Below are 27,270 nucleotides of genomic sequence, written 5' to 3'. Positions count from 1 at the left end.
ATAAAATGTTACATTTTATATATAAAATAGTGAATGTTCATGTGTTTGATTAATTGCAAGAAAGTAAGCTAAAATACAAGTTTGTATGCACACATTGAAAAAGTTGGATGGAAATCCAAGTTTAATGTATATCAAAATGAACAATATATTATGTCATACCAATCATATAGTTACAAAAAGATATTATGTCTCATCAGTACAATGCAAAAGTCAAATACCCAACAAATGCCGAATGTGTACAATAGAAATGTCAAATGTGCACAACAGAAATCTTGAATATAGACAATAAAAAAGTTGAACATATGTCAATGTCATGCAATGCCTCTTTGATGCAATTTGTGGCTCACCAAGTGTCTATATAACCAAAATTAGAATACACTATCAAATATCTTATTTATAAGTAATATGAAAATAACTAGAAATTGGGTTCTAAATTATGGATAGAGTTGTTCATTACCTCATCCCTTTTTCCCCACAATTGGACTAAATGATAACGATAATGGGCTCCTTTGTCGATGGGTGGGACTCCTAATAAAATGATGAGGTTGAGTGACGATGGGAGACACAACTACTGATGAATCAATGCTCACGGGAAGAAAAACCACCGATGAATCAGTGCTGGTATGAGGCAAAACATGTATGGTAAGTGATAAAATGTTAGCATTATAGAGTGGCATTAGGGATTCCAAATAGAGTAAAAAAAAAATAAGGTATTGTAGCCTGAGCTATATCTCCCATGCTAGTAGGAGGTACAACCACTGATGAAGCAGTGTTGGTATGAGGCACAACTTGTATGGTAAGCGATAAAATATCAGCATTATAGAGTGACATTAGGGATTCCAAATAGAGAAAAAAATTAAAAAGTGTACTATAGCCTAAGCTAGATCTCTCGTGCTAGCAGGAGGTACAACCACTGATGAATCAATGTTGGTCTGAGGCATAACCTTTATGGTAAGCGATAAAATGTTAGAATTGTAGAGTGGGCATTAGGGATTCCAAATAGAATTTTTTTTAAAAATGTATTGCAGCTTGAGCTAGATATCTCGTGCTAGTAGAAGGTACAAACATTGATGAATCAGTGTTGGTATGAGGCACAACCTATATGGTAAGTGATAAAATGTTAGCATTGTAGAGTGGCATTAGGGATTCCAAATAGAGTAAAAAACAAAAAAATATTGAATCCTGAGCTAGATCTCTTATGCTACCAGGAGGCACAACCACTATTGAATCAATACTAGTATGAGGCACAACCTGTATGGTAAGTGATAAAATGTTAGAATTGTAGAGAAGGCATCAGAGATTCTATCACACACACAAGATGATCCTAATGCCATGGGTGATGATGATGGAGTTGTCACATGTTGTGATGACCCTAAAGGTGCATCTAATGATGGTCAGGGTGCCATAGGTGAAGGAAAACCACCTAACTATGAGCCATGCTCAATGATAACATTTGTCAATGATGTAGCCACATGAAGAGTATGTAAATCAATAGACTCATTTACAATTGATGGGAGCACAATATGAGGCATGATTTTTCATGCTATACGTCTCCTCTCATGTTGTGGTACCACCTTATGGGCCCCAGGTCTATCCTACACAAATCCTCTCCCTCTGCCTTGGAAATAACATATGTCAAAATAATTTGGCTTCTCGCCAAGGATGAACTCACAATATAGCTTTCTCAAAAAATATAGAGGCACCTCATGATTATTACATGGTGGTAGGTCAAATACCATTACAACCTATCCAAAAAACATGATCTCATCCTAGCATGAGTGCACCAATGAATAGGAAAAATTTTGATTGTGTGTAATAGAGAGTTGTTGGATATAGGGTCGATGAAAAGAGAACATATAGTACATTTCTTTATGTCTTTATCTTTTGATTTTCTGGTATGATAACCCATTGGCATAAAATGCATGACACCTATCCCATTTCAACCTCCCTAGACACCTCATTTGCATTTTGGGTCATTTGTTCAAGGGTATTTGCTAGGGTTGAGTGGTGAGAAAGTGTAATGACCACAACCTATTGACCATTTGGGTAATGTTAGCACTATTTTGTGAGAGGCAGTTTATGAGGTCCTCTTGTGTAGTAGTTAAATGATGTACTTGTGTGTGTGGAGGGTTTATAGGAAGAGGTGGTTGTTGAACAGGGATATTGAGTGAAGGATTTTGTGGTTGTGTCACTACGGGTGGAGGGTTTGTGGTTGTGTCACAATGGGTGGAGGGTTTGATTGTATAGGAGATGGTATTTCTTCTCTCCCTCATTTTCATGGATTCTTTGATGCATCTATATTTAAAAAATTTTAAAAATAATTACAAAACTTATAAATTACAAAATCACATTACAAAATTTGATAAAAAAGCACATAAATGTTGAATAGAATGAAGACTTACCTTGTTTGTGGGGCGCCATGGATGGAAATGCAATCAAAAATTAGTTTTTATGCTAAACCTGGTCAAGTTTTTAAAAGTATAAATAACTTGATTGGGTTATTGAAATTTTTTAAAAAAAATTTAGGGGGTGGGGAGGGGGTGTCCACTTTTTCCTATAATTGATAACCTCCTGAATGTAATGGTGATGTCTAAATTATCAAATTTTACACCCACAATTGAAAGACAAGATTACATTTCTTGAGAAGACTTTTCACACCTTGAGAACTCTGATACTATGTTAGAGTTTTAGGCGACTCTACAACACCCCTAGCATCAAACAAAAGACCAAGATGACTTCCTAATGTAAAATGAATCTCTCACCTTTTGAACATCTACACACTCTTCATTATCTTCTCTTAAATCTGTATCTTTGTACCCTAAATTTGCATGTTATACCACATTCGATTCACAATCTCACCATTATTTCCAAGTCCTCAGACACGCAACATCCATATCTCAAATGACAAGAATTTCATTTCTCCTCCTACGTATCCATTGATCACATATTGGGTTCTTATTTACAAACAAGATATCTTGACTTCCACAAGCTCACATTCTTAGTTCCAAAATCAAGAAAACTAGGTATTTCCTTCTAAATGCAAAAATAACAAACTTTCATTGCATAGGCCTGCGGTTGCATATATTTATTTGTTAGTCTTTTCTTCTTCTCAATCCCGATCTCCCTTCCATTATTGGGTTTTTTTCTTTCTTTAACAACTATCACCTTTTCAATACCACAAGATCCGTGAAGAAGGCTCGACTAATTCACGATGTCATCTCCTGCATATAAGCCACCACCTTTTCCATTATAGGAGCACAAGCTGTTAGTTGTGCGATCAAGTCTCAATAACCCACCAACTCACCTCATTAGCGGATTCCACTATAATAATACCACGCTCAACAAAATAGCAAGATGAACTTCATTAAAACCGCATGTACATGGTGGTCCATCTTGATATTCTTGGTTCATATCGAAACCAACTTACCATTTACATGTTGGGTCATATTTTCCCAAATATGGTGCATGCGGCTTGTTGTTATATAATACTGAACCTAATTAAAAAAATGGAAGGATTTTAACAAGAATCTGACTGTCATGAGGAAAGAATCCTCCTCAAGATTAATGCCAAAACACTGAACACAAAGGATAGATAGAAAGATTATTGCGAAAAACAAATACTGAAAACACTATCTGACATAAACCAAAAACTTGAAACTTGAATGACTACATTCATGAGTACATTCTCTTATCTATTCTTTTGTGCTCTCTCTATCAGCAGTATCTTTTAAACTCTCTACTCTCCTCCTATCTCCTGATTTGGTTACATTGCCTCCCTATTTCAAGAGATGTTAAGGTAGTTTAAAAAACTAACCTATTTGCCTGCAAACTTAATGCTCTTTGAAACATTCTCATGATGTTTTTAACACATTACAATACAATTTTAGAGATTTTAACCCTTTCTTGCCATGGTCTCACAAATTTCAAAAGAACTCAAACATTACAAAATTATGAACTTCCTCATAATATTAATGGTCACGATGCTCTCGCATCACTTCCACAAGAGATTGGAAAGACAATTGCATTAATATGCAAGAATAATATTATTGATAGTGAACTACAACTTGAGATGGACATGATTAATTGAGTCCAATAGATTGATCAAAATGAATACAATAGGCCTCCTTAAATATATGAAAGGTGATAAGAGACAGTGATAAGGAGAAGATAACTTATCGCCTACACAAGGTGGAATCACATGTCCACGAAAGGTGGATCATCCTCCATTATGCAATTAGGTGTGTGCAATGATGAGGATGCTAATGTGATATGTGCACTAAAGGTGGATAAAGATAGCAACTATTACCACCTAGAGAGGAATTCTCCCACACCATGTGCTTATTAAGGTGCAAATGCCTAGGTGTCTCAATGAAAAACTACTATGAATTGCATTATCCTAAGAAAGCAAAAGTAAAGTGTAATATAGTAAATATTTAATTACACCAACACATTTTATTATGGAATCAATGCATTCTGTCTCTAACTTTAATTTATTTTTATGTCAAGTGAATGAGTTCATTTAATATGGAAACTAATTTTTTTTTCTATGCTTTGCTCTGAACTATTGTAGTTTCAACATAAAATAGATAAGGCTATGAATGCATTTCAGTTAATCAAATATAAGTATATTTGAATTGTGTGTGGAAATTACATCAAATGTATATAAATGTATAGATTTTTTAGACAAATGATTCTTTATAAAAATAAATAAATGTATAAATTAGGATATGCCTTGGTACATTTATAGTGTCTTCCATTTTCATATGGCAATAAAATTTCATATATTGTATAGAAGATTATAAAATAGCAATAATATTGTTATTGGACTTGTTTTATAATAAGATATGTGATTTTTTTCAAAGGAGGAGTAATTAAAATACATGGAAAAGAAGGAGACAATTATTAGTGAAGTAGTGGAGGATACATATAGACTTGAATGATTACTCTAAGGTATATATTTAGAGTGGGGAAAGAAAGATAATTAACTGAATTTTCTTGATTTGCAAGATTAAATGGATTCTCAAAAAACTTTTATCTATGTTCTCAAACAGGCATAACGAAGACCATACTAGAACCAGTGAATTGATCCATTAAAAAGGAACTCTTAAGACTGAAAATTGGAGTGAGTCATGCAACCTTCAAGACCAATGCTACATTCAAGTTATTTTCCTATATTTTATATGTAGTTGTAGCTAATGAGTAGATATAGTTTTCTTTCTGAAACAAGAGCTCTAGTCAAGTTTGAGTCCTTGTCTTTGTGATTAAACTGGAAGATAGGGAGACACCTTTTGAATGCATGCACATGTTTGTAAATGTTTTTTTGGGAGATTTAAGACATAAGTGGACCATTTTTGAGTTGGCTTGAGACAATTTATGTGAAAATTAGTATTGTAGTCACTCATTACCTATCTTAAAAGGTTATTTAACTACCGAATCTTTTTAACACTAGTGCAACATAATGGTAAATATTTATTATATATTGGCTAAAGTCTAGCAAAAATAAATAATAGTAATTATTTGAAGGTAGATATTATCATTAATTTGATAAATAAAAAATAAAACACGTAAATAAAGATTTAAGGAGACACTTGATTTGTAAGGAAAAATAAAAAAGGAAAATTTCTATTATTTTCAAAATGAAATAAAGTCTAGAGAAAATACAATAAAATGAGCTGAAAAAAACTTCTAATAATGTCACTTAACATTCTTTTAAAAAAATTGTTGAATTTGTACAAAATACAAAGAAATTAAGTTTATCAAACAAAATAATTCTTAATACCTTTATTACAATACCTATTAAATTATTAGAACATTTTCTTTTATTTTTTTTAATATTCAATTAAATTTTTTAGAACATTTAAGTAAAACAATATTTTTATCCAAATAAAGGAGGCGTACGTGGCCAATAAAAGACTTGGTAAAAAAAAAAGTTTTAATTTTAGACAGTATACGCTTGACAAATAAGAGTAGTAATAATATAAATATGAGTAGAAGAAAGTAACGCTAACATTAATTACTACAAGTTTTATAATTGTAAGATGTCTAGGAAATGACAAGATGAACCAGTTGACTTTTCTTCTATTCGATGTGACCAGTAAGACTATGTGAAAAAGAACTTGTAGATAGATGTGAATGGAACCTCCTTTGTTGACGACCAATGGTGATGAGACATAAAAAACATCAATTTTTTTTATTTAACCTTTGCTGATGTGGACTGGTGAAAGTACTCTCTACACTACCTAATTACAGTAACGTCCATGGGCAGGCAGTTAATGAGAATTGTAGAGGGATATTTAGTTTTTTTTGACAGTGTAATAAATTTGATTGTAACATTTTATCTATTTTTTCATATTCAAAAAATAAAAATAACCCTAGCATAAATGCTATCAGCCAATAAGAAAAAAGAAATTGCTTTTAAAAAATAAAACCATCAAAACCTTTAGAATTGTGAATTTATTTGTCATACCAATTAATTGTAGGGGGGTCTAATGAAAACATTAGTTCCCTACCTATAAATAGGTAGGGACTAATAAAAGTTATAAACTAAGAAACTTGGTGGTTTAAATGTTGCATGTGGATCTTAAGTTTTTGATTAAGGACAACAAGTTTTGAAGGGTGTCTGAAACCCTTTACATTTCAAAAGATTTTCAATAGAGCTCGATCAAAAGATACAACAAACTAAAGGAAAAATAGGTCACCAACCAAAATAAGGTGACCAGGGTGGCCTCACAGATATCACAGTACACTTCTGCCACCAAATAAAAATCAATAAAACAATTTAGGACCCCATAATCCCAAAAGAATGAGACCTAAGAATGACTGTCGGGATCGTTTACATTTTTTACCTTTAACCTTTGTCCAACCTTCCTTTACTAGAGACACCTCCTCCCAAACCAAAGCATTGACATCTGACCCAACTGGAGAATTAGGAAAAACCTCACCATAGACATTGCCCATTGGAACCCATCCAATGGAGGGAGAGGCAACAATGGCAACCACATCGAATAATAGATCAATAGCTAGGTCCAACAGAATAGAGCTGTTGACACCATCAACAACCACAGATGGGGAGTATCCTTAAGAGTAGAGTCTTTCAGCACAGAGTAATGCTGAACCAAAGCCCCAAACCACCAAGAAGGTCTTTTGTTTGATTTCCTTAAAACTGCAGGACAACACACAACAATGTGTCTAGTCTCAGAGCAAACCCTACAACAGAAAGGGATTCCTTCGTAGTCTAGATTCTGAATCTAGGAACCATTAGGGAACTCAAGTTTTATCTTCTCAGGGAGGCCCTTCGAAGAATCCACCACAACGAGAATGCAAGCGTAAGTTGTATGATAAATATCAGATGATTTGGAAGTCCCCAATGGAATCACCCACAGCTTCAAGAACCGAATCCAGCGATAGGTGAAGGGGAAGATTTGGGAGCTTGACCCAAAGAGGCATATGAGAAAAAGATTTAGTTGCAAGGTCGAAACCCTTGTGCCAGGGTTTGGCCAACAAAGGGTAACGATCCTCCTAGCTGAAGCAACTACACAAAATAGCCCTCCTATCATCAACATCATCAAATTTAACTATGAAAAAAATCCACAGGGAAAATCTAAACAGACTCTGAAATCAATGGGTCCTAGTGCTTAGATACCCAAGCATGAAGAGCCTGAAGGGATGGCCAAAATCCTCAAAATCTGAAATTAGCTTCCTTCTTAGCAAAGTCCAACATCATTTGAGCGATTTCATCTGCAATATCATCCTCCAACACCAATTGGATAGGACAGTTAACCGAGATAAGAGTCACAACCTAAATCGAATTTGTTATAATTTTGATAAGGGTGTTCCTCAAAATTCCAAAGAATATGAAAAATATATTGGAAAAATACAACATTCATTAATTTTAATCACAAATGTGCACGGTTAAAGAGTGGAGAAACCCAAGATTTTGACAAAATCCATTGTCGCCCCATCAATTTTTGTGGTATGTCATTCAAGGATTTCAATTCTTTAGTTCCTATGTTAGTCTCATCATTAAAGTTTTGCATATAGAAGAGGATAATATCGAAAGTTTTAGATTAAGACTAGTCGGAGAGGATCAAAATACTATGTATGGAAAATGGAAAGAACCTTCCCAAATGAGGTTTTTTAGTGGGATGTCATGCATCTACCCCACCCTTTCTCGTGATTATCTAGTCAAACTCTACATTCCTAGAACTTTTTCTCTTAAGCAGTTTAGTATGATGGTGGGTTTCATTTTTATCATTTGGGATAGTCAAGAAAAGCATTTTGTCCTTTTTCCTTTAATTACCCAACACAACTTCACATATCTCTATGTAATGATACATATAGTTGTTTAACATTTTCCAAGCTAGCCATTATCCATTAGGTGAAGGCATGTGTCAAAATGGTGATGCCCTAGAGGGCTCTAATGACAGTTTTCTATATTTCTTAGTAGTAAACAACAATATCTGATCGGCTTTAGATTTACCAAAGGGTTTATAACCACATGAATCATGTTGAAGACAACCCAAGCAACTCATCCAAATGCTAGGCAGTGTGATCTCAAGTTTGTATGAGAACATTTGGCTCTATTGCATATATAACTAACTGGGAAAGTAGTAACTCAATTTGATAAGGTTAGATATAATCTTCGTGTTCCTATCTAAGTTTAGCTTCAATGAGAAATGATAGGACAATGCAATTGATCACCTATGGTATTGGAAAGGTAAAGGGGTGAGTGTGGACCATGAACCTATTGCAATTGTTACTCTCATTAATGGTAGATAGCCATGAAGATGTTTTTGATTGATTTGGTTACCAAATGAAGTATGAATGTTAGTGTTAATAGGTTTCCAAGAGAATAATGTTGGAACAAATCCATTAAGGATGGGATGAATTAGTCCATAAGGTTTGTGATAGGGTTGTAGGCTTGCAAACTACCGTCAACAAGTTGATAGTCAACACTATGAACAATTTAGTGTTCTTTTCCATTTCTAATAGTCTAGAATCTATCAAGAGTTGGAATTTGCATTCCAAGACCTCAAGTTAAACATTGGGACATAATATATATTGTGATTTTGATGGTGATATTTAGAGATATGCCTTATGGAAAACTGTGAACATGAATGTACTATATTGAGTAGTTAAGGTAATTGATTTATGAGATAATGTTTATCCTTAAAGTTGATAGCTAGTATACATGCATGAGGGTGTTGAATCTTGGAATAGTAAGTTTGTAAGAAGGGCCCTTGAGGATTGAAGATCATTGTAAGTTGTGACAACAAAGGTAAGGTCATTGTGCTTGTTTGGAAAGGTGTTTGAGACCCTAACTAGTAATTGATAGGATGCTATCCCTATTGCTTTTGTTTGAGTTTGTTTGAATTCTTGTGTTGTTTTAATGATAGGTAGGATCGAGGAACCTACCAAAGTTCTATATCAAGTCTGATTATGATTGGAAGCCTCTAATGATTTGTATGGTCGATAAAATAAGTGATGGAATAACATGATCCTAGTGTAAAGTTAGTTATTTGAAAGCCATATGAGTGTTCTTCTAAACCCCAAGAGATCTCCAATTTGGGATGATATCTTGACAAAGTCTTAGGATCCATGAATAACTCACGTTGGTAGTAACTTTGCAATCTTGACAGTCACTTATACTATTCCATAAATAAAATCATAAATGAGTGATCAACTTCCATGAAGTGATATATTCCCTATTTTCTTGGTGTGATAAAGATATATTCAAACTATACATGCAACCTTATAATAAGGATCAACTAAACAATATGTTATCATCTTGATGTGACTATCACGATTATGAAGGTTAATTGTACTTCGGAACGACCACCATAGAATTACCTTGCCTGACATATTAAAGGAACGCTAAGGTTGTCTCAACCATATTTACTTGTCCTGTGCAAAAATCCAGAGAAGAAAAGTTCATAAGGGAATGAAAAAGGCTACTGTGGATTGAATGTTGCTCAAAGTTACCACTATGATGAGCATTCATTAGCTTTGTCCTTGACACTATGTGTCACAACCATCTACCCAAACATTACATTTAGCTTTAAAACTCAGATAATAAGGGTTTTTAGATATCTGTACAATCAATTGCATGAATTAAAATTTCCACTTTGGCCTTTCGTTCTAGGCAATAGGACCCAAACAAAACATGATTAGACATAAGTGAATATAATAGTTTATGATTGCACAATTAGATTTGTATAGATATAGGTGTGATCATATAAGTGAAATAGTGAGTGGGTTATAGGTTTGTTTTGGTTATTACATATTTAGATGCTTTGGGTTATTTTGATACAAGGCCTCAAATGTGAGGAATATATCTATAATGTTCATTTCTTTTTATACTCATTGTGGTTTGATTAGTCAGAGCATTATCACCTATTGGAATAAACTAGTAAACCAGTCCATTCATTCAACATTCTCATCATTTCATAAACTCAATGATGGTCAATCCAATGTTAATTGGTCATGCAACTAACTATATATTAAGGAGTTTTCTTATTGTTTAGACTTACTGTCTGTTCTTCTCATCTCAAAATGTTTTGGCAACATCCTTCATGTTGCTGAGTATTCCAATATTTTTATGCTATTACCATTCCTGTCATGGTTGTCGGTGCATTGACGTGTTTATAAGATTATATTGTATTCCCTATTTTGAGATGAAACAATGTTTTGTATGCGCATTCCATAAGATGTGGTCACTTGTTCACAATTGTAGAATGTTTGAAACGAATTACAAACTTACATGTTGACACTATACTTTTGCCATGATTTGAATGACCTCTTTATGATATAGAATCAACTATACAATTATAAAAAATTTCAACCAATTGTTATTAGTTGAAATCATTACTTTTTAGTTCTCTCATTATTACATTTTGTGAGATTTTTTTATGTGGGAAATATACATAGCATATGAGAACTCTAGATTTGAGTATCATGAGTTGGAGTTAAAACTATGGTATAAGACCAATGTGAAAAAACTATGGTTAGTAATGGGTTTTATAAGATATTATGAGAATTTTACTAGAATTATAGGCATTTAAGATTGAGAATATCCAAAACCTCAAACCATGTACATTAATTGTTGAAGATTGTATAGTTCATCTTCTTTCTATTAATAAACAATATTAAATTTTCTTGATTTTTAAACTTTTAGTATATGATTCTACTAGATTTGTCATTGTTAATAATCAAAGGATTATTGAGGTATATTTAATGTATGATTATATTCGGTAGCTCTGGGAGTAAATGATCAAATTCTAAAACATAATTAATTATTTGTGCATTTATTGTGGGTAAGTATCAATGGGTAATGGTGTATTGGGACGTTAATTAATATTATCAAATGGTTATGTTGTATAAGTAGGTGATCCTTTCACAAAATCATAATAGAAGGGGTATATTTATTAAATAGTATACTGGGAAATTATCTCATAAACACGTATTAAAAATGTGGAAGCATAGACAAGTGACATAATTTTTTTGACAGAATGCCTCAAAGAGATTATATTTTATGCAATACAATAATTATAGGGTATGTAATCAAATTATGAAACTTAAACCTCAACCGAGACTTCCTATCCCAACCTGACCATAGGTGACCATAGGTGTCCTCCCTTTACAAATTCATCAACATATTTCCTTATTAACGTCTTCCTAAATCTCCCAAGGCATTAACCCACTTAACATATTCTCATTGTCTTCCAAAAACCTCTAGCTCACAAACTCAGAGATTACAACAATCTTCCCTATGATTGATCACAAGATTCTCCTTGACAGATCCATGCCCCCATTACTCTTAGCCATAGTAATTTATCTCCTCTTTGCAATTGAAACCCTGACTTAATGGGCCATTCCATATCCTCACAAACACTTGGACAATCCCTTACAACCCTTTGCAACAATTTCACAATCACTTACATGTGTGACTACCCCAACCCCATCATCCTTGCAAGGGACATCCTCCTATTTTTTTGGGTCTACCCTACTTATTACCAAGGAACTCCTCTAGCTATAATAACCCTTATCACCTTTTTTAGGCTCCACACCAATCCTCAAAATTAAACACCATAATTCTAACCCACATGTATCTATAATACTTATGTGTTGTCAAACGATGATAATTTTGCCTAGTTTCTTAAGATCGACACCTTTAAGTCCCTTGAATTTATATTCTTGGTAATCCAACAACTTATATTATTGAAGACCTTTTTCCCACATGTTACCATACCCCATAGTCATCCAAGTATTATATCATTTTTTTGAAAAGTGTTTACCAAACATGGAGTACCCGACCACGTATCATTCTGAGAGTAAATTAAAAATTACCTCATTCTGTTCCATGTGAAAATGATTTCTTGAGGCTTCGTACTCTTGTTGGAATCAAAGTACATGTTTACTACTCTCATCCTACCAATTTGGAGGTTTATTGGATAAAATACTTACTAGTTTTACATTTTATTATGCTTACTGGTAACCCTAGGTGAGGTTTTAACCATTTTTACGAGAAATTGAATTTCTTTCTTTAGATAAAATGAAATGACCTAGATACAACACCAAAAGGTAGAGAATTGAATGTACTAGAAACTCAAAACAACTTACAAGTCATTTTAATCAATTATCTCTATGAAAATATCCATGACAAAATTGTGGATTTTACAGACAATACTTGATCTTTTTTACCAAATCATTCAGCTCTAACCATTACATGGCTTTTGGTGCATTTACAACATTTATGCAACCATCTAAACCTATTGCAATTGACCAAAATCCCCTCTTAACCATCCAAAACCGATTGATGCACAAAGTTGTCAAGCAATTTTGAGAAGTTGTTTGACAATTTTTTGTGCAATTTTACAATGTTTCTAGTTTTTTTTTTCATTTTGTCAATCTAAGGACTCTAAAAGTATATATTATATGTTTCAACATTGAACATGACCCAAAATTCTCATTTCCACCTTTGTATTTACAACGGTCTTGGTCTCATCGTAATTTTTTTTTGTCTTCTACGATAAATCTAATACCCTAGTCAAGATTTCAAAGTCATTTTCCATGGTTTAATGTTGTTGTTGTTACAAATTCACTTTTAGTGATCACAATAACACAGTTAGATACATGACCAATGATGTTAATATGGATGAAAAATGAACAAGCTAGTGTGATCAGGGAATGAATGTTAGATCAAATTTGTAACTAAGGAATGATGATTTTTGTGTATGTATGAATAAGCTTTTCAACTAATGCTCTTTGAGAAGTATTAAAGTAGAATGGATGGTGATCTTGTGAATATGGTGATTGAACCTAAATGAAAAAAGGTAAATTGGTTGAGTAGACTTGGAATGTACCTTGGGTCACCGGTTTGAGCATTGACATATCTCATATATTTAATCCATTTGCCGACCATATTCACTTTGCTCTCAAACATCAAACATTGTCCATAACTCCATTTGCTAATTACATTATTTTACTCATTAGCACCTATGACGTCAAATGTCACAAAATACCCACAAAAAGGAAATGAAGTTGTAAAAGGTCATAAACTGTGATGGCTCTAATGACCTTATTGATCTCAAGCACTTCAGGATCTAGCTTTATGTGGCCCATGTTGTTCCTTCAAGTCTTGGTGCTCCTACACCAGAACTGGGGACACTGACCTAAGGATGTCCCCACGCTGGATACTTGGGGGTACTCGAGTACTATGTTACTATGTTGAATGTTCAATGGTTTTGGTCCATTTTGCAATTTCATTATGTTTAAGTATATCAATTTTGTATCTTATACTAAAAGTACATCATTTCATAACTAACATTTTAAGTTCCATATAAGTAGTTCTAAGAAGATTTTTGTATTTGTGACATCATTTTGCTTAGTTTGAGAAGTTTCCATAGCCTAAATTTTTTCCTCGTGAAGCTTAGGCTATAATATCAAAGAAGAACAATATAAGGAGACAATTGGTAGATTGTGGTCTAGCTTGAAAAGAAAAGGTGATGGAAGATGTTATTGTCCTGGCAAAAATAGTTTGGGCTTAAAGATTAGAGGACTTTTAATTACAACAATTGCGAAACATTGTAGGCAACATGGTCACATTGAAGGGTGCATGATTATCATCCATTGGTAGTTAAGTTGTTCATTATATCATTTTAACAATTTAGATACATAAGGACCACTTGATGATGACTTCATCCTCAAGAAAATGCTTGCCCAAGCAAGAAAATTGGGGATGCATCCTCAAGATGCATGAAATGGTCTACACATTCCCAGTGGGCGTTGAACGTCTCAAGGATGGCTAAATTATCCCTCGACTGTCCCAAGGATTGATTAAAGTATCCAGCTAGAAAATAATATTAAATGTATAAAAGGTTATTAACTGACAAAGAAATTGCTAAGTCATAGGCCTCACGCACAATGGAAGAAATTTAATGTTGAGTACTAAGGGATGGATATTTGAACAAATATCAAATCGAGGCATGCTAAAATGAAAAAGATGCTTATTAAACAAAATTAACAAATATAGAAAAAATGAAGAATTTAAATTTAAATTTTCCAATGCTAAGGGAAAAAATTTCGACTAAAGATAAGTAATTGATGAGAATTAATGATTAAATAAGTCTGAAATTCTGAATGAATGTCTTAACCATAGTTCAAAATTGTGTAGTCATAGCACCAATAAACCAACTTCTCAAGAGAAATTAGAAGCCGCGAGAAAACATATGGTTTTCATGCAAGAAACCAAGAAAGAGAAGTTGCAAACTTCTTGGCACGAATTTTGCCATTTCTTGGCGCTACATTGCCACTTCTCAACGATAACTTACCAACTTCTTGTGGGCTTCACCAGTAAAATTGGGATGCACAACGAGATGCAAAAATTGATTTCATTTTTGGCGTTCAATATTTTGGCAACGATTTAGAGTGATTGCAAGTGAACACAAAGAAAATTCAAATCTCTTTTCAAGCAAATCCAAATTCACAACTAAGCTTCCTAAATTATTGTTCTTTTAAGTTAAAAATCAGTGTCTTGCCTTAGTTACATCTAACTTTATTGAGACTTTAGAATACCATTTGCAATGTTCTCTAACATGTTTTAGAGTGTAATGCCTAAGATCTAACGCTTATGTTTTTGCAATTTCCAAAAAAGAATCACAGTTTTCCCAATGATTTCATAACCTAATATATTTTTGGTTTTTTCTCTTTCAAGATTGAGCTTGTGTTTAAACTTATTTGAAGTTTTAATCTAATTTAGTTTTTTTCCTAAATATGTTTATTAAATTTCTGAATTTATAGCTTCGATATGTATTTTGTATGTTTAGGTTAATTTTACATAAAATGACAAATATGGTTTTCTCTACAACTAGGTTAGTTGCAACATATGATAGTGGCCCTAGAAATGCATGTCCATCTTAATTCATAGGCAGGTGCCCTAAAGTGGCTAGAGACTATGCATGGAAATATAGCTTTGAAGGAACATAGTTTAATAGTGTGATATGCATAAAATGCAAAAAACAAATTTGTGGAGGCATATCTCATTTGAAGTGCCACTTTGCAAGTATAAAAAAGCGTGACACGAGGGTTGGTGATGCAACTATGAAGGAAATAAAAAGAGAGATGATTGCTTTGATCAGTTCCCAAAAAGAGAAAAAGGTGAAAATGGAAAGGGCAAAATTGGCCATGAGGGCATCCATTTCCGAATAGCAAGGTATGTTTTCTTTTTAAGAATCATTTATTATTTTCTAATCACCATTATTATTTTGGATTGTGCTAAAATAATGAGCATATTTCATTATGAAATGATGTTGGTTGTGACTAGGTATCCCAGTCACCCTTGATGAAGAAGCTACACTTGAGGGCATAGTGGGCTCTCTTCGTGGCCCATGAATTCACACCCCTACCATGCACTCAACTTCCACTTTTGTTGGTTCTAGTAGACCACATGAATATTCTATTGATGGTTATTTTGTGCATAGAAACACACTTGGAGCACAACCATCACTGGAGGGTACTGGATGGTACAATGACGTGCATCAGCAAGTTAACATTCAATGTGTCAATTTCTAGTTTTTTAGCATCATCACCTTAAATGTTGCATCAAGTCCACATTTTTTGAATTTTGTAACTGGTTGTATGACAGCGAAAAAGGGCTGCAAGCCACCTACTCTTGCAGACTTGAGTGGGAGGTTAGTTTACTTTTTTCAAATTTTAATACTTCTACAGTTTTACAATTTACTTATTTTTGTTGAATTTAATTATTTTTAATCGAAGTTGAATACTTACTGTTATTTTTTATTTTGTGCTTGTAAATTGCTCAAAAAATGTTGTTTCTAGGGCTAAAAATGTGGTTGAGTAGAAAAAAATTACAAGGGATGGATGGATGGAAGAAATTGTACCATCATCAACTTTTTTTATTTCTTGCAAGGATCAAATAGTCTTTCTTAAATCCTTGGATGCCTCAGACAAGGTAAAGACAGCTAAGAGTTTGGCTCTAACGCTAGAGAATGTTGTGATGGAGGTTGAGGCTGAAAATGTGGTGCAAATAATAATCGACAATGCAGCAACAGATGTGGTAGTGGGCAGAATATTATAGGAAAAACATAGCACACTTTTTTGCTCTCCTCGTGTAGCACATGTTTTTTACCGTCTTTTTGAGGATATAGGGAAATTGGATTGGGTGAAACCAATTATAGATGATGCAAGGAAGATAACAAAAAATATATACAATCACCCTCGGGTCCTTCGTTTGATGAGAGACTTCACCCATGACGAGGAGTTGATAAGATCTAGGGTCACAAGGTTTCCAATGATTTTTTTAATGTTGCAAAGTGTTCTTGTTTATATGAATCCTTTGAGGCAGATGTTAGCGAGTCCACCATGTCTAGAGTCAAGTTATTCAATGAAGCTCGATGGATGTGCATTGTCTATGACAACCACTTTTTTGATCTACCTACATAAATTGTGGAGGTAACTTATAAACTGCAGAATTTTTTTTAAAATTTTTTTTTTGCATTCAATAATTAAGTTTCATTATTAATTTATGATCCTACTCTCTTATTAATGAATCGTTTTGTATGTTTCAATTGTAGGTGGCGAAGCTCTTGGTTAAAGTTCTATGCTTGGTATATAAGGAACAAATTCCAATGGGGTCCATTTATGAGGCCATGGATAGGGCCAAAGAGGCTATAAGAAATCGATACACGAGAACAACCTAAAATTTGAGCCTTTATGAAAAATTATTGATAGGGGGTGGAGCAATCAGCTCCACGAATCCATTCATGCAGCGAGGTATTTCCTCAACCCTCCTTTCCATTTCTCTCCATCATACAGGGATCCCAATGGAGAGGCCATGGAGGGCTTCAGTAAATGCATGCAGAGGATGGTACCTGACATTGTGGTGAGAAAGCTCATTGTGGTCAAGATGGAAGTGTATCCAAATGTAGAGAAGCGCACACTCAAACCCCATTTATAATATTTGGAATTTAGAGTCTTTCAAATGCATAATAAGTAAGATAAATACTAAGCTACAAAAGCTTGTTGTTACCTTTCTTTCTAGCTCTTTAATAATTACCTTACAGATGCTTGGTGGCAAAATCGAGGTGGAAATGTTCCAAATTTGCAATAACTTACCCATATCTTATGTCAATCATGTAGTTCATCCAATTGTGAGTGTAATTTGAGCTTACTGAAATCCGTTCACACATAGAAGAGTCATGTTGGCACAAAAATACCTAAATGGCGTTGTCTTTGTGGAATATAACCTTAAATTGTGCATAAGAAAGGTAGAGTTGTCACCACTCAACCACTTGATTTGGATGACGTAGATCTTTTTGTGATTGCACAACACATGAGCAACTTCCATTATTCATAGAGGATGACATATATGATTTAAGAGGCAGACTATGGAGGAGGGTGGTTTTGCACCAAGAGTGGAGAATATTTAGGAGGGTAGCGAGAGGAAATTGACATTGAGAGTAGTGACGATGAGGATTCAAATGATCAAGAGTTATTGCTAGCACTAGCACCAACATCAGGACTTGACAACATTTGGGAGGAGGGTAATGAGAGTGAGGATTCATATGACGAGTCATTGCCAACACCATCTACATCACAAAGGACTGCCAAGTCTAGAGCCACTAGACCCCCTCCCTCTCCCATACTTTTTACTAGAACTACTGGGAAGGGTTAGGGGAAGAAAAAGATGTAAACTAGTTTCATATTGTGCTTGATATTTATATTTGCTTATTGTCTTATATAGACAATTTTCTATTAGTAATTTGCTTCAGAATTCAGAGTCTCTAACTACATCGGCATTCCACATGAGAATACAATTTTGTTACTTATTTCATTTATATATATCTAGATCAGCTTGTTTGGTTTGTTTACTTATTTATTGACTCGTTAAATGCATCTAGTTACTAAATTTTGCAAAAAATAAATGCAATTTTAATTAAATTTTAGTCATTTTTTAAAATTCTCGATATTTTCAATTTATCTCTGATATTTTCCTTGTCGAAAAGTGGTAGAGAACGAGACTTTTAACTTTTGTCTTAACAACCAAAAATAATCATTCAAATCAAGATGATGATTCAAGTTGATGCTATGGTCTATGATGAATGGAATTAATAATTTCAAATTATGTTGCTATGATGGATGTTACAATTGCAATGTTATGAAATTCGTGTGTGTAGCTGTTCTCTGCTCTAGGCCAAAAAAACAAAGTACTAGAAGCCCGTTCCCCCATCCCCCCATCCTCTATCCTAGACACTTGGAGTAACATACCAAAAAAAGATGGAAACAACCACGCTTTAATTTTATATTTTTTTAAAATCAACTATTAAAGTTGAAATGTTCCAAGTTTCTAGATATATAGTTTAGTCACGGTTATATTTTTTCACATTAACAAATACATATGAAAAATTATAAGGCTTGTTAGAAAAGCTTAACAATATAGAGCAAAGCATTTTAAGGTTGCCAATATTAATTTTAGCGAACAGAAGATCATAGAATACATTAGATTACATTATATTAAACAACTTCACATACCAATCTAATATTTGTATCTCTAGTGGAGAAACAAGGAGGAGGCTAACAATGAATGTAGAATTAGTAAAAAGATGATGCACAACTTAGAGCAAATAGATAACTTTTTTGCCAATTATACAATTTAATCCTTGCTTGAAGGTTGAAGCCAAGAATCTGAAAGACAACTTGTGATCACAGAAGTAGAGGAATCATCGATCCACATGATTTATGACGTAGAGCATATTCCAATGAACTTCAATCACGAACATTACCTCTGACGGAAGTAAATCAACAAAAGAGATTGAAGAAAACTAAGCTAAATGTTGTGTGTTAATCTGCAATGGACAAATCTATTCAAAACAAATTTTAATTATCCTCCCACAGGGGACTCCATATGACCATCTTGCAAATTCAATAAAGTCATTTGCTGCCAAGAGAAGAACTCAACTTTTCAATCTGCACACAACCAGCAGCAAGAAAATGTTTAGAAATCTGGAATGCTTGATATCCATGCTGTAGATTGCATAATCTTACTCTTTTATACCTGGCTGACAAGCATGTCTATTTGCTCTCTGTACATTTGCTTGACATCAGCAAGATCAGCCTTAAGTTCTTCTAACTGCAGTCATGCAAATGATGAGTTTAAAACTGAATAAAAATGATGACACTGCACCTACGCCTTCTTTGTTTCAAATAACTTAAAAGTTAAATCCATTGAACAAACAGCATTGTTACTCCGAAAATATCAAGTTACCATTTTGCTTTCCAAGTTTGTATTATCATATTAGACACAAAAACATATTAAATGGACTACACAATAATTTATACTTTGCCTCTCATTTGCAAATGTCCTCACGCAATGCATTATTTTATAAAAAGTGTAACATGGGGATATAACCCCTAAGGATGGATGTGCACCTCCTGTACAGAGTCCCCATCCCTGAAACGGGATCAGAGACCTGGGAATATCTACTTGAGAACAAGGTGAACTGAAGGTGCACCACAAATTTCCAGGATGTTCCTTGAGCAACACCCAAACAAGATAACCAATGCTATTTTCCAAGAAAATCAGCAAGAAGGAAGAGAACAGTGGAAAATTTAACCCATATGGCTGCAACTCATCCATAAAAAATTGTGAATCCCCCACATAAATAGAGACGAGAGAACCCGAACAAAATGAGAAACCATATTAATTAAACCGAATAGAAAGCAGATATGGACCTTCATGTGACGAGTCTAGCTTAATATGTCGAAACTATTTTTTGCTGTATTTTATATGGCTTTAACTTTTCACTGTTCAAAAATAGAGTATGGCTTCTCATATAAACTTGAGCTGAAAGCCATGCTCCTGCTCTTACAGAAATAAAGTACAGCATTCATTATTCCCACCACATAATATGAGCCCCCCATACTCCATCAGATATCTAAAGTCTCAATTGGAAAATCTATCGCTAACATAGGGATTTTTGTTTGTAAAAATAGAATAAACCCCCATTTTAATGTCTGAAATGGGAAATCTAAGGCTTGGGAATAGAAGTGTGCACAAAGAACATAGAAACGGGATATTTCAAAATAAGTTGATATTTGAAACTATGCCTAATACATGTTATTTTGTATTACAACTTTCACCCTGGACTTCACAGAATTCACTGTTATCAAATTCTCATTAAGCGTATACATAAATTATAAAGTAGTACTATGATACTACCATTAAATTCTTTACGCAGCAAGGAAAACGAGTTTTACCTCCTCATCGCGCTCCCCCATTAGCTCCAAGGCAGATGTATGTCGCCGCCTTAATGCCTCTAGCTCTGCTCTTAACCCGGGCAAAGCAGCTACCCCTATTCGTAGTTTTTCACACTGAATGGATCACAGCAGAAGTCCTTAGATCTTTCCAAATAAAGCAAAGAAAATCAAGAATATTCACCATTGAAATCTTCCTAGAATTCAAACTTCATAAATCATATGCACCGCAGCACATAAACTAACCTCATTAGTCATTTTGACCAACTCTTCAGCTAATGAATCACGTGTTGATTCCAAAGAGGCCTGTGATCAGACAACAGGAAATGAATCAACGACTCATCCAGCAGATTGGAATTTAAACCAAAAAGATCATTTTTGTTTCTGACAGTTGTATAAATTTGTATTAAAATGGGAAAAGCGATAAAAAGCAGAAGATCAAGTACAGCCCAAAAAAGGATTACAATGTAAAAACAAAGAACAATTATAAATTCATCAGGATAAACCCAGACTTATCCCACCAGAATAGAAGCTATAGTTGGCATCACACATTGAACCTGTTGTTCATAGAGTATCTAAAACAAAATAAGAAAACTCAACCTCTCTTATCAGGGGTCATTCAAAAGATATCTAGCCTATCTTGTTTACTATACATACCAATCTTTCATCCAACTCAATATTTCCTCCATAGGCCAGCCTGTGATTCCTTCCTTATCAGCAATATGCTCTTCTATATCTATTGACGAATTGTACTTGAATTATTTCCTTCTTTTCTGATTAGCATTTACTAATTTGAGCCTTCTTCGAGTTATTTGGTTTCTTTCTTAATCTGTTTCATATATTCAAGAACTTCTCTTCAACATGTCAGATTTCTCTCATTTTCTTTGATGTTTTAAACATTTTGTGTCCTCCCAGCTAGTGCACTTAATTTCTTGTACTTCTCACTGTCTAAATCATCTCAATCTGCAATGTCAGATGCTTAAGCAATTCCTCATTCCTGACAATCTGCATTAAAAGCCACACTCTTAAATCCTCATTGTCTGAGATACCAGCACTGAAATCTCTCATCGAAATATTTTGCTCAAACTTAACCTAGTTAATTAATAATAAGGATAAAGGGATGTCACCGCCAATTTTGGACTAGTCTTTTCAAAATTTTAGTTAAGGTAATAAATCAGTCTCTATTCACCCTAGCTATGCTACTCGTTGGAGAAAAAATTTCAAGTCCTCCAGTCATTTTTGTTTTCTAAGATTTCTAAAGCCTCTGCAAAACCTTGTTGACAACTTCAAAAAAATTCTAACTTTCAGTGGTTCTCAATTTCTAAATTGCCAATGGATTCCCATGTTGGCATTTATCTTAGTTTTTAATTCTTTGAATCTCCTACATAACCCTCCTAAAGTTTCACAATTTTTTATTCAACCTGTCACAATTTACAAAAGCCAGACCAGTGAAGAGACATTGATGCTTTTATGAATGGATTGCCATTTCGGCAATTTCAATAAGTATGAAACCATTGAGAAATTTTCAAGTCTTCAAAATTCCAAACCAAAGAACTTTGAAAAGATAAACTTCAACAATTTAAAAACTTTCCAAAATAGGGAGAATTTTTAAATATATAGAGAGAATTCAAATATGCATATCATAACATTGCTAAACCATTCATCATAGACATTTTGGAAGCTGATAACATAGCAAAAAAATTAAAATTAAAAACCCGCTTGCAACTCAAAAATGAAAACTTTCTTGCTGCTGTTTGTTCTTTTTCTTCTTGCCAAGAATAGTTGAAATGAAGAAATGAATAAGACTTTACCTTTTTAGCCTCCAAATAGGATTCCATCGTTTTTTATTGCTATTTCTACCCACGAAGGGCCCGCACAGCAATTAAGAAATTAAAGGAAGTGTGACTTTTTGCAAAATGGCGGACATTTTTATTTTGCTTGAAAAAAGTGGATGCTATTAGGTACTGGGGACAGTTAGGCCATCTCCAGTACCTAACGGCATCTCCAAGTCCCCTATTTCACGTGAAATGCTGTTTCCAGGAGGTTTCCTTTTTCCTGCATCTTTGGAACAGCATTGGGAGAGGAAATTCCTGTCCCCGTGCCATCCCCGGGATGGAAGTGGGGAAAATTGGGCAGGGGACACGTCCCTGTGGAGTACTGTTTATAATCCAACCTCCCGAGATAAACTTTAAGTGCCAAGGTTATAAGCACACCATAATTCTAGATAATTTTCTGTCTTGAGTAGGGCAAAACAAACTATGTCATAAAAATCTGGCAGATTTTTGGAATAGAATTCAACAAAATCCCAAGACATCTATCATTGAAATTTGAGACTATGTTCTCTAGTGGTCTAGCTCATGCAGCTGGTGGTCGAACCTCTATTCAATGCATGGATTTGGTGCTGGCATTTGTGAGTGTCATGTCCCCTTCTCCGCACTAGTGTTATAGCGCCAGGTTAATCTATCTCCACATCCAGATAGATTAACAACATTAACTATCAGGATGCCTACCAATCACGTCGGAGATTTTTTCTTAAGTACTCCAGTTATCATATTAATGTGTGTGGATAAAGTTATTTTATGTTATAAAGTCATTTACTTTATAAAGTGACTTAAGTGACTATAGGACGAAAATGTTGTTTTATCCCACATCCTTTATTTCAATGTTTTTCCCTCACTTCGAGGTTATAAAAGAAGGGACCTTGCATTGGGATTCACACATCAAGAATTTATGAACTCAAATATTCTAAAGTTCTGGTTGCTTTGATGTGACTGGGCAAACTCTGAGGACGAAATCCCTCAAGTTGTTGAGGAAAATTGGACGTCACCCCAATCCTTACTCTCGGAAAATTAACAATACCAGGCAGAAATCGGCAAGTTGAGATGAACTACAAGTGCATTCTGGTTTTTTCTACAGTGGAATATAATAAGGCACTTAGAGTATATCAGATTTAACAGTGGGTAGTCAGCAGAGGAGGAATGTTCAGACTTAATGCCGTAGGTGGAAGGAGTTTACATTTTTGAAAGATTACATACCTTCTACGGATATTGTATGGGCGGATTGCAATCATAGGTTGAGAGCTTTCATTGAGGGGTCACGAAATCCAAGGCAAGCTCATGTCAAGTCTCTGGGAAGTGTATGAGTGGGGTCATTTCCAGTCGGATACAATAGACGTGTCCACCAAGAACGGCACGGGCTGAGGATCACGGGATGAGCTCGGCACTATCCACGAAATCTGCAGACGGTGCAGTCTGTGTTATACTCTCCACAGGTGAAAGCCGATTCTTACCTTCAGTACTATACCCCCCCACGGTTTGAGTTATATTGCTGCCGACAACAAGTAGGACGGGACGTAGAAAGGTCATCCGCATTGTGTGCGTGGAGCAGACCAAAACACTTTCACAGCATTCTCCTAAACACAGGTCTGTGCATTTCTCTTTCCCTTTGTAATTCAAGTGACTGTTATTTCGGGTCTGCAAATTTGTAATTAACTTATCAATTACCAGTCATGAATACAAGTACTTAGTCTTCAAAACAACTGCAAATGGTTTGAGATAACTATAGATTTCGGCATTTTGGTTCTTATCCGTATACATGTTCATGCTATGTGATTGTATTTGCTATATCCATTTGCAATAAATGGTTTTTAGTTGGGCGATTACGTTGAGGATTAAAATGAGCTGTATGCTCCCTGATTTTCTTTTTGAAAAAAAGATAACAACTACAGTGGTTCCTTCCTTATTCAGCAGTATGCATGCCAACTGTTTGGAAAAATGTCTTGGACAGAAAACATAACAAATTTCTAAATATCTAAGGAAGAATATTACAATGGTATCAGAGCCACAGGACCTGCCATCTTGTGAGCAATAACCAAAATTTTGCAGACCTATTCTTTATCCAAAAATGACAGCCGGGTATGAGTAAAAGACAGCACAAATTCAGTCATCTACAGCCGAAGCAAATAGGTTCTTTAGATCACATTGAGATTGAAGATAGTTTTATGGTGGATGAGGAAGTAGTATTTGGAATAGGTGAACAAACTGATATTACTCCACAGGTTGATCATACAGGACAGGCTGAACCGAAAAACAACATTCAAATGGCACATCTTGAAACTGAATAGGACAGGGAGGTTCGGGAAACGTTGCAGGCTATCAAAGATGGACAAAACAATATTGCTAATGCTCTTCAACAACTTGCAGGTACTATGCAGTAGTTGGTTCCGGCCCATAGAAGAGCACCGAGCCATCACAGTGGAGGCGGTAGTGTCGTTGGATCCTCCAAAGCGGTTAGAGCTCCCACATGTAATACTGAAAGGCCCTTAATTACAATTTTTAATGTAGAAGAAGAAGCAGTACCCACCAACAGCTCCAAATTTATTACCGGACAATGTTATGTCAATGTTTGATGAATGGGATTTGTTTTCAGACCTCATTAAACAAAATCTGAACTTTGTCCAATATTTAAATCAGAAAAGAGAGATTTATAGACAGCAGTAGGATCAAAGACCAAGGGCACCTAATAGGGACCTAAAACATGCTATGAACAAATTAACTCTCCGCACCTTCGATGGCAGCGGTCAAACATCTACTAGAGCTTGGATTCACAAGCTTGATACCTATTTGACACTTAAACCCATGGCTGAAGCGGAAGCCATCAAATTTGCAACAATGCACCTTGAGGGAGCTGCGTATGATTGGTAGCATCATGGATTAGTCACCCAAGATCATGGCCTCATAACTTCATATGAGATTTTCAGCTCCAAGCTAATTACTCGCTTTGACAGGAAAGATACTGAAGTCTATTACAAGGATTTGGCTCAATTACATCAAAGTGGGTCTTTGGATAAGTTCATTGATGAGATTCAACATATATCAATTATGGTGCCAAATATGTCAGAGCAGCGCAAGGTGATGTTATTCACAGAGGGGTTATAAGACAAATTTAGGGATTTGGTTAAGGTACTTAAACTGAACACCTTGGATGATGTGACTAAGATCGCTCATGATTTGGATTCACCTTCATCACTATTGCAACCTCTGAAGAAACCCTATAGAGGGTCTACATCGAGTCAAGGAAACAAAAACCACCAAAAACCAAATCCCCCCATATTGGACTTTGAGACTCGTAATGAACTCAGGAGAAAGAAATTGTGCTTCACCTGCAGGGAACCTTGGATCCTCGATCACAGATGCCTTGGTAAAGGTAAGATTCACTATGTTGAGGTTCTTTCCGAGGAAGAGGGGGGGCAACAAGAAGGTGATGATATTGAGGACAGCGAGAAGGAAGAAGTCGAGGAGCAGCCCCTTAAAGACAAAAAGAAGGTCATTGATGCAGAGATAAACTCAACAGAAGGAAAAACAAAAGGAATCAGCACCAGAAAGAGATAGATAATAATATTCTTCTAATTAATTCATCATCTGAACAGTACATACACTTGCTCTCCTATAGATTTCTTCTCCCCATAATTTCATATCCAAAAACTTTTATCCAAAGCAACTTCACTCCAAAAAAAACCTATCCAACTCTAAACCTGAAGACTCCATTTATACAAGCTAAAATGGTCTAGGGAACATTCTAGATTATTACATAGGAAAACTAACCCTACTAGACCAAAATGGCTTACAGAAAGATCTAGATTCTTATCTCTTGCCAAAACGGCTTAGAGACTGTTCCAAAAGAATATAGAATAGGGTAAACCGACCCCACAAGGACCTGTATAAATTCTAAAAGAAACTCCTCCAGTTGACTCACACAGAACTAACGCTCGGTAGTGACTGATTAGCATATGTGCATTCTTTATTTGGGTGCTTCTGCACCAGTCACTACGGAACAGCCTCCTGTTATAGCCACTCTTTCTAGTGATCCAGCATGTCATCCTTTCAAAGTGAAGGGTGTGATTAGGGGATAGCGCATTGCATGTCTTTTGGATACAGGAGCATCCCATAATTTCATTAGCACATGGATGGTATCTAGGAGAGGTTTGCAGATAGTTGACATACCCAAGTTTCAAGTGAAGGTAGCCGGTGGTGAGGTTTTGAGATGCACAGAGAAAGTAGTCAGCTTGCAGATACAATTTGACAATTATCTTTTAGAGATTGATTTCTATGTCATGGATTTGGATGGGTTGGATGCCATTCTGGGTAGACAGTGGTTGAGGACTCTCCGCAAGTACACTTTTGTTCACGAGACCATGCAGTTGAAATTCTCATAGGGTGATCAGTTAGTAGTCCTAAAAGCCATACCAGATAGTGAGCCCAGATTGATAACAACTCACAAGATGGAAGCCATTTTGAAGCATGTTGATATAGAATGGGCGACACAGTGCTTCATCTCTTCGAAGGAGACACAAGATATAGGACAGCAATATCATTATGACATTCAGATGGTCCTAGACAAGTGTAGGAGGGTGTTTGAGGATATACCTCCGGGAATTCCACTAGATAGAGGGTTTGAGCATATCATTGAGCTACAGGAGGGTGCCAAACCCGTCATTACCAC

General features: G+C 35.0%; 1 protein-coding gene across 2 annotated transcripts in view; it reads right to left on the bottom strand.

Annotated features, from left to right (window-relative positions):
* Positions 1-19,107: 19,107 nt before the first annotated feature.
* GC5 (golgin Putative 5) overlaps positions 19,108-27,270 on the bottom strand; it is a 98,844-nt gene continuing 90,681 nt past the window's right edge. For both annotated transcript variants that reach the window (XM_089786734.1, XM_089786732.1), the window contains 4 exons: positions 21,016-21,075; positions 20,773-20,886; positions 19,571-19,645; positions 19,108-19,482 (listed from right to left, as the gene is read on the bottom strand). In XM_089786734.1, the coding sequence (XP_089642860.1) occupies positions 19,447-19,482; positions 19,571-19,645; positions 20,773-20,886; positions 21,016-21,075 (285 nt within the window). In that variant the 3' untranslated portion in view covers positions 19,108-19,446. The remainder of the gene's footprint in view (positions 19,483-19,570; positions 19,646-20,772; positions 20,887-21,015; positions 21,076-27,270) is intronic.

Source organism: Cupressus sempervirens, chromosome 6 (assembly GCF_028749045.1).
Source record: "Cupressus sempervirens isolate cs-2001-9-10 chromosome 6, ASM2874904v1, whole genome shotgun sequence".
Classification (NCBI taxonomy): domain Eukaryota; kingdom Viridiplantae; phylum Streptophyta; class Pinopsida; order Cupressales; family Cupressaceae; genus Cupressus; species Cupressus sempervirens.
Note: the sequence above shows the minus strand (reverse complement) of the source record. Positions and strands in the feature narration are given on the sequence as shown.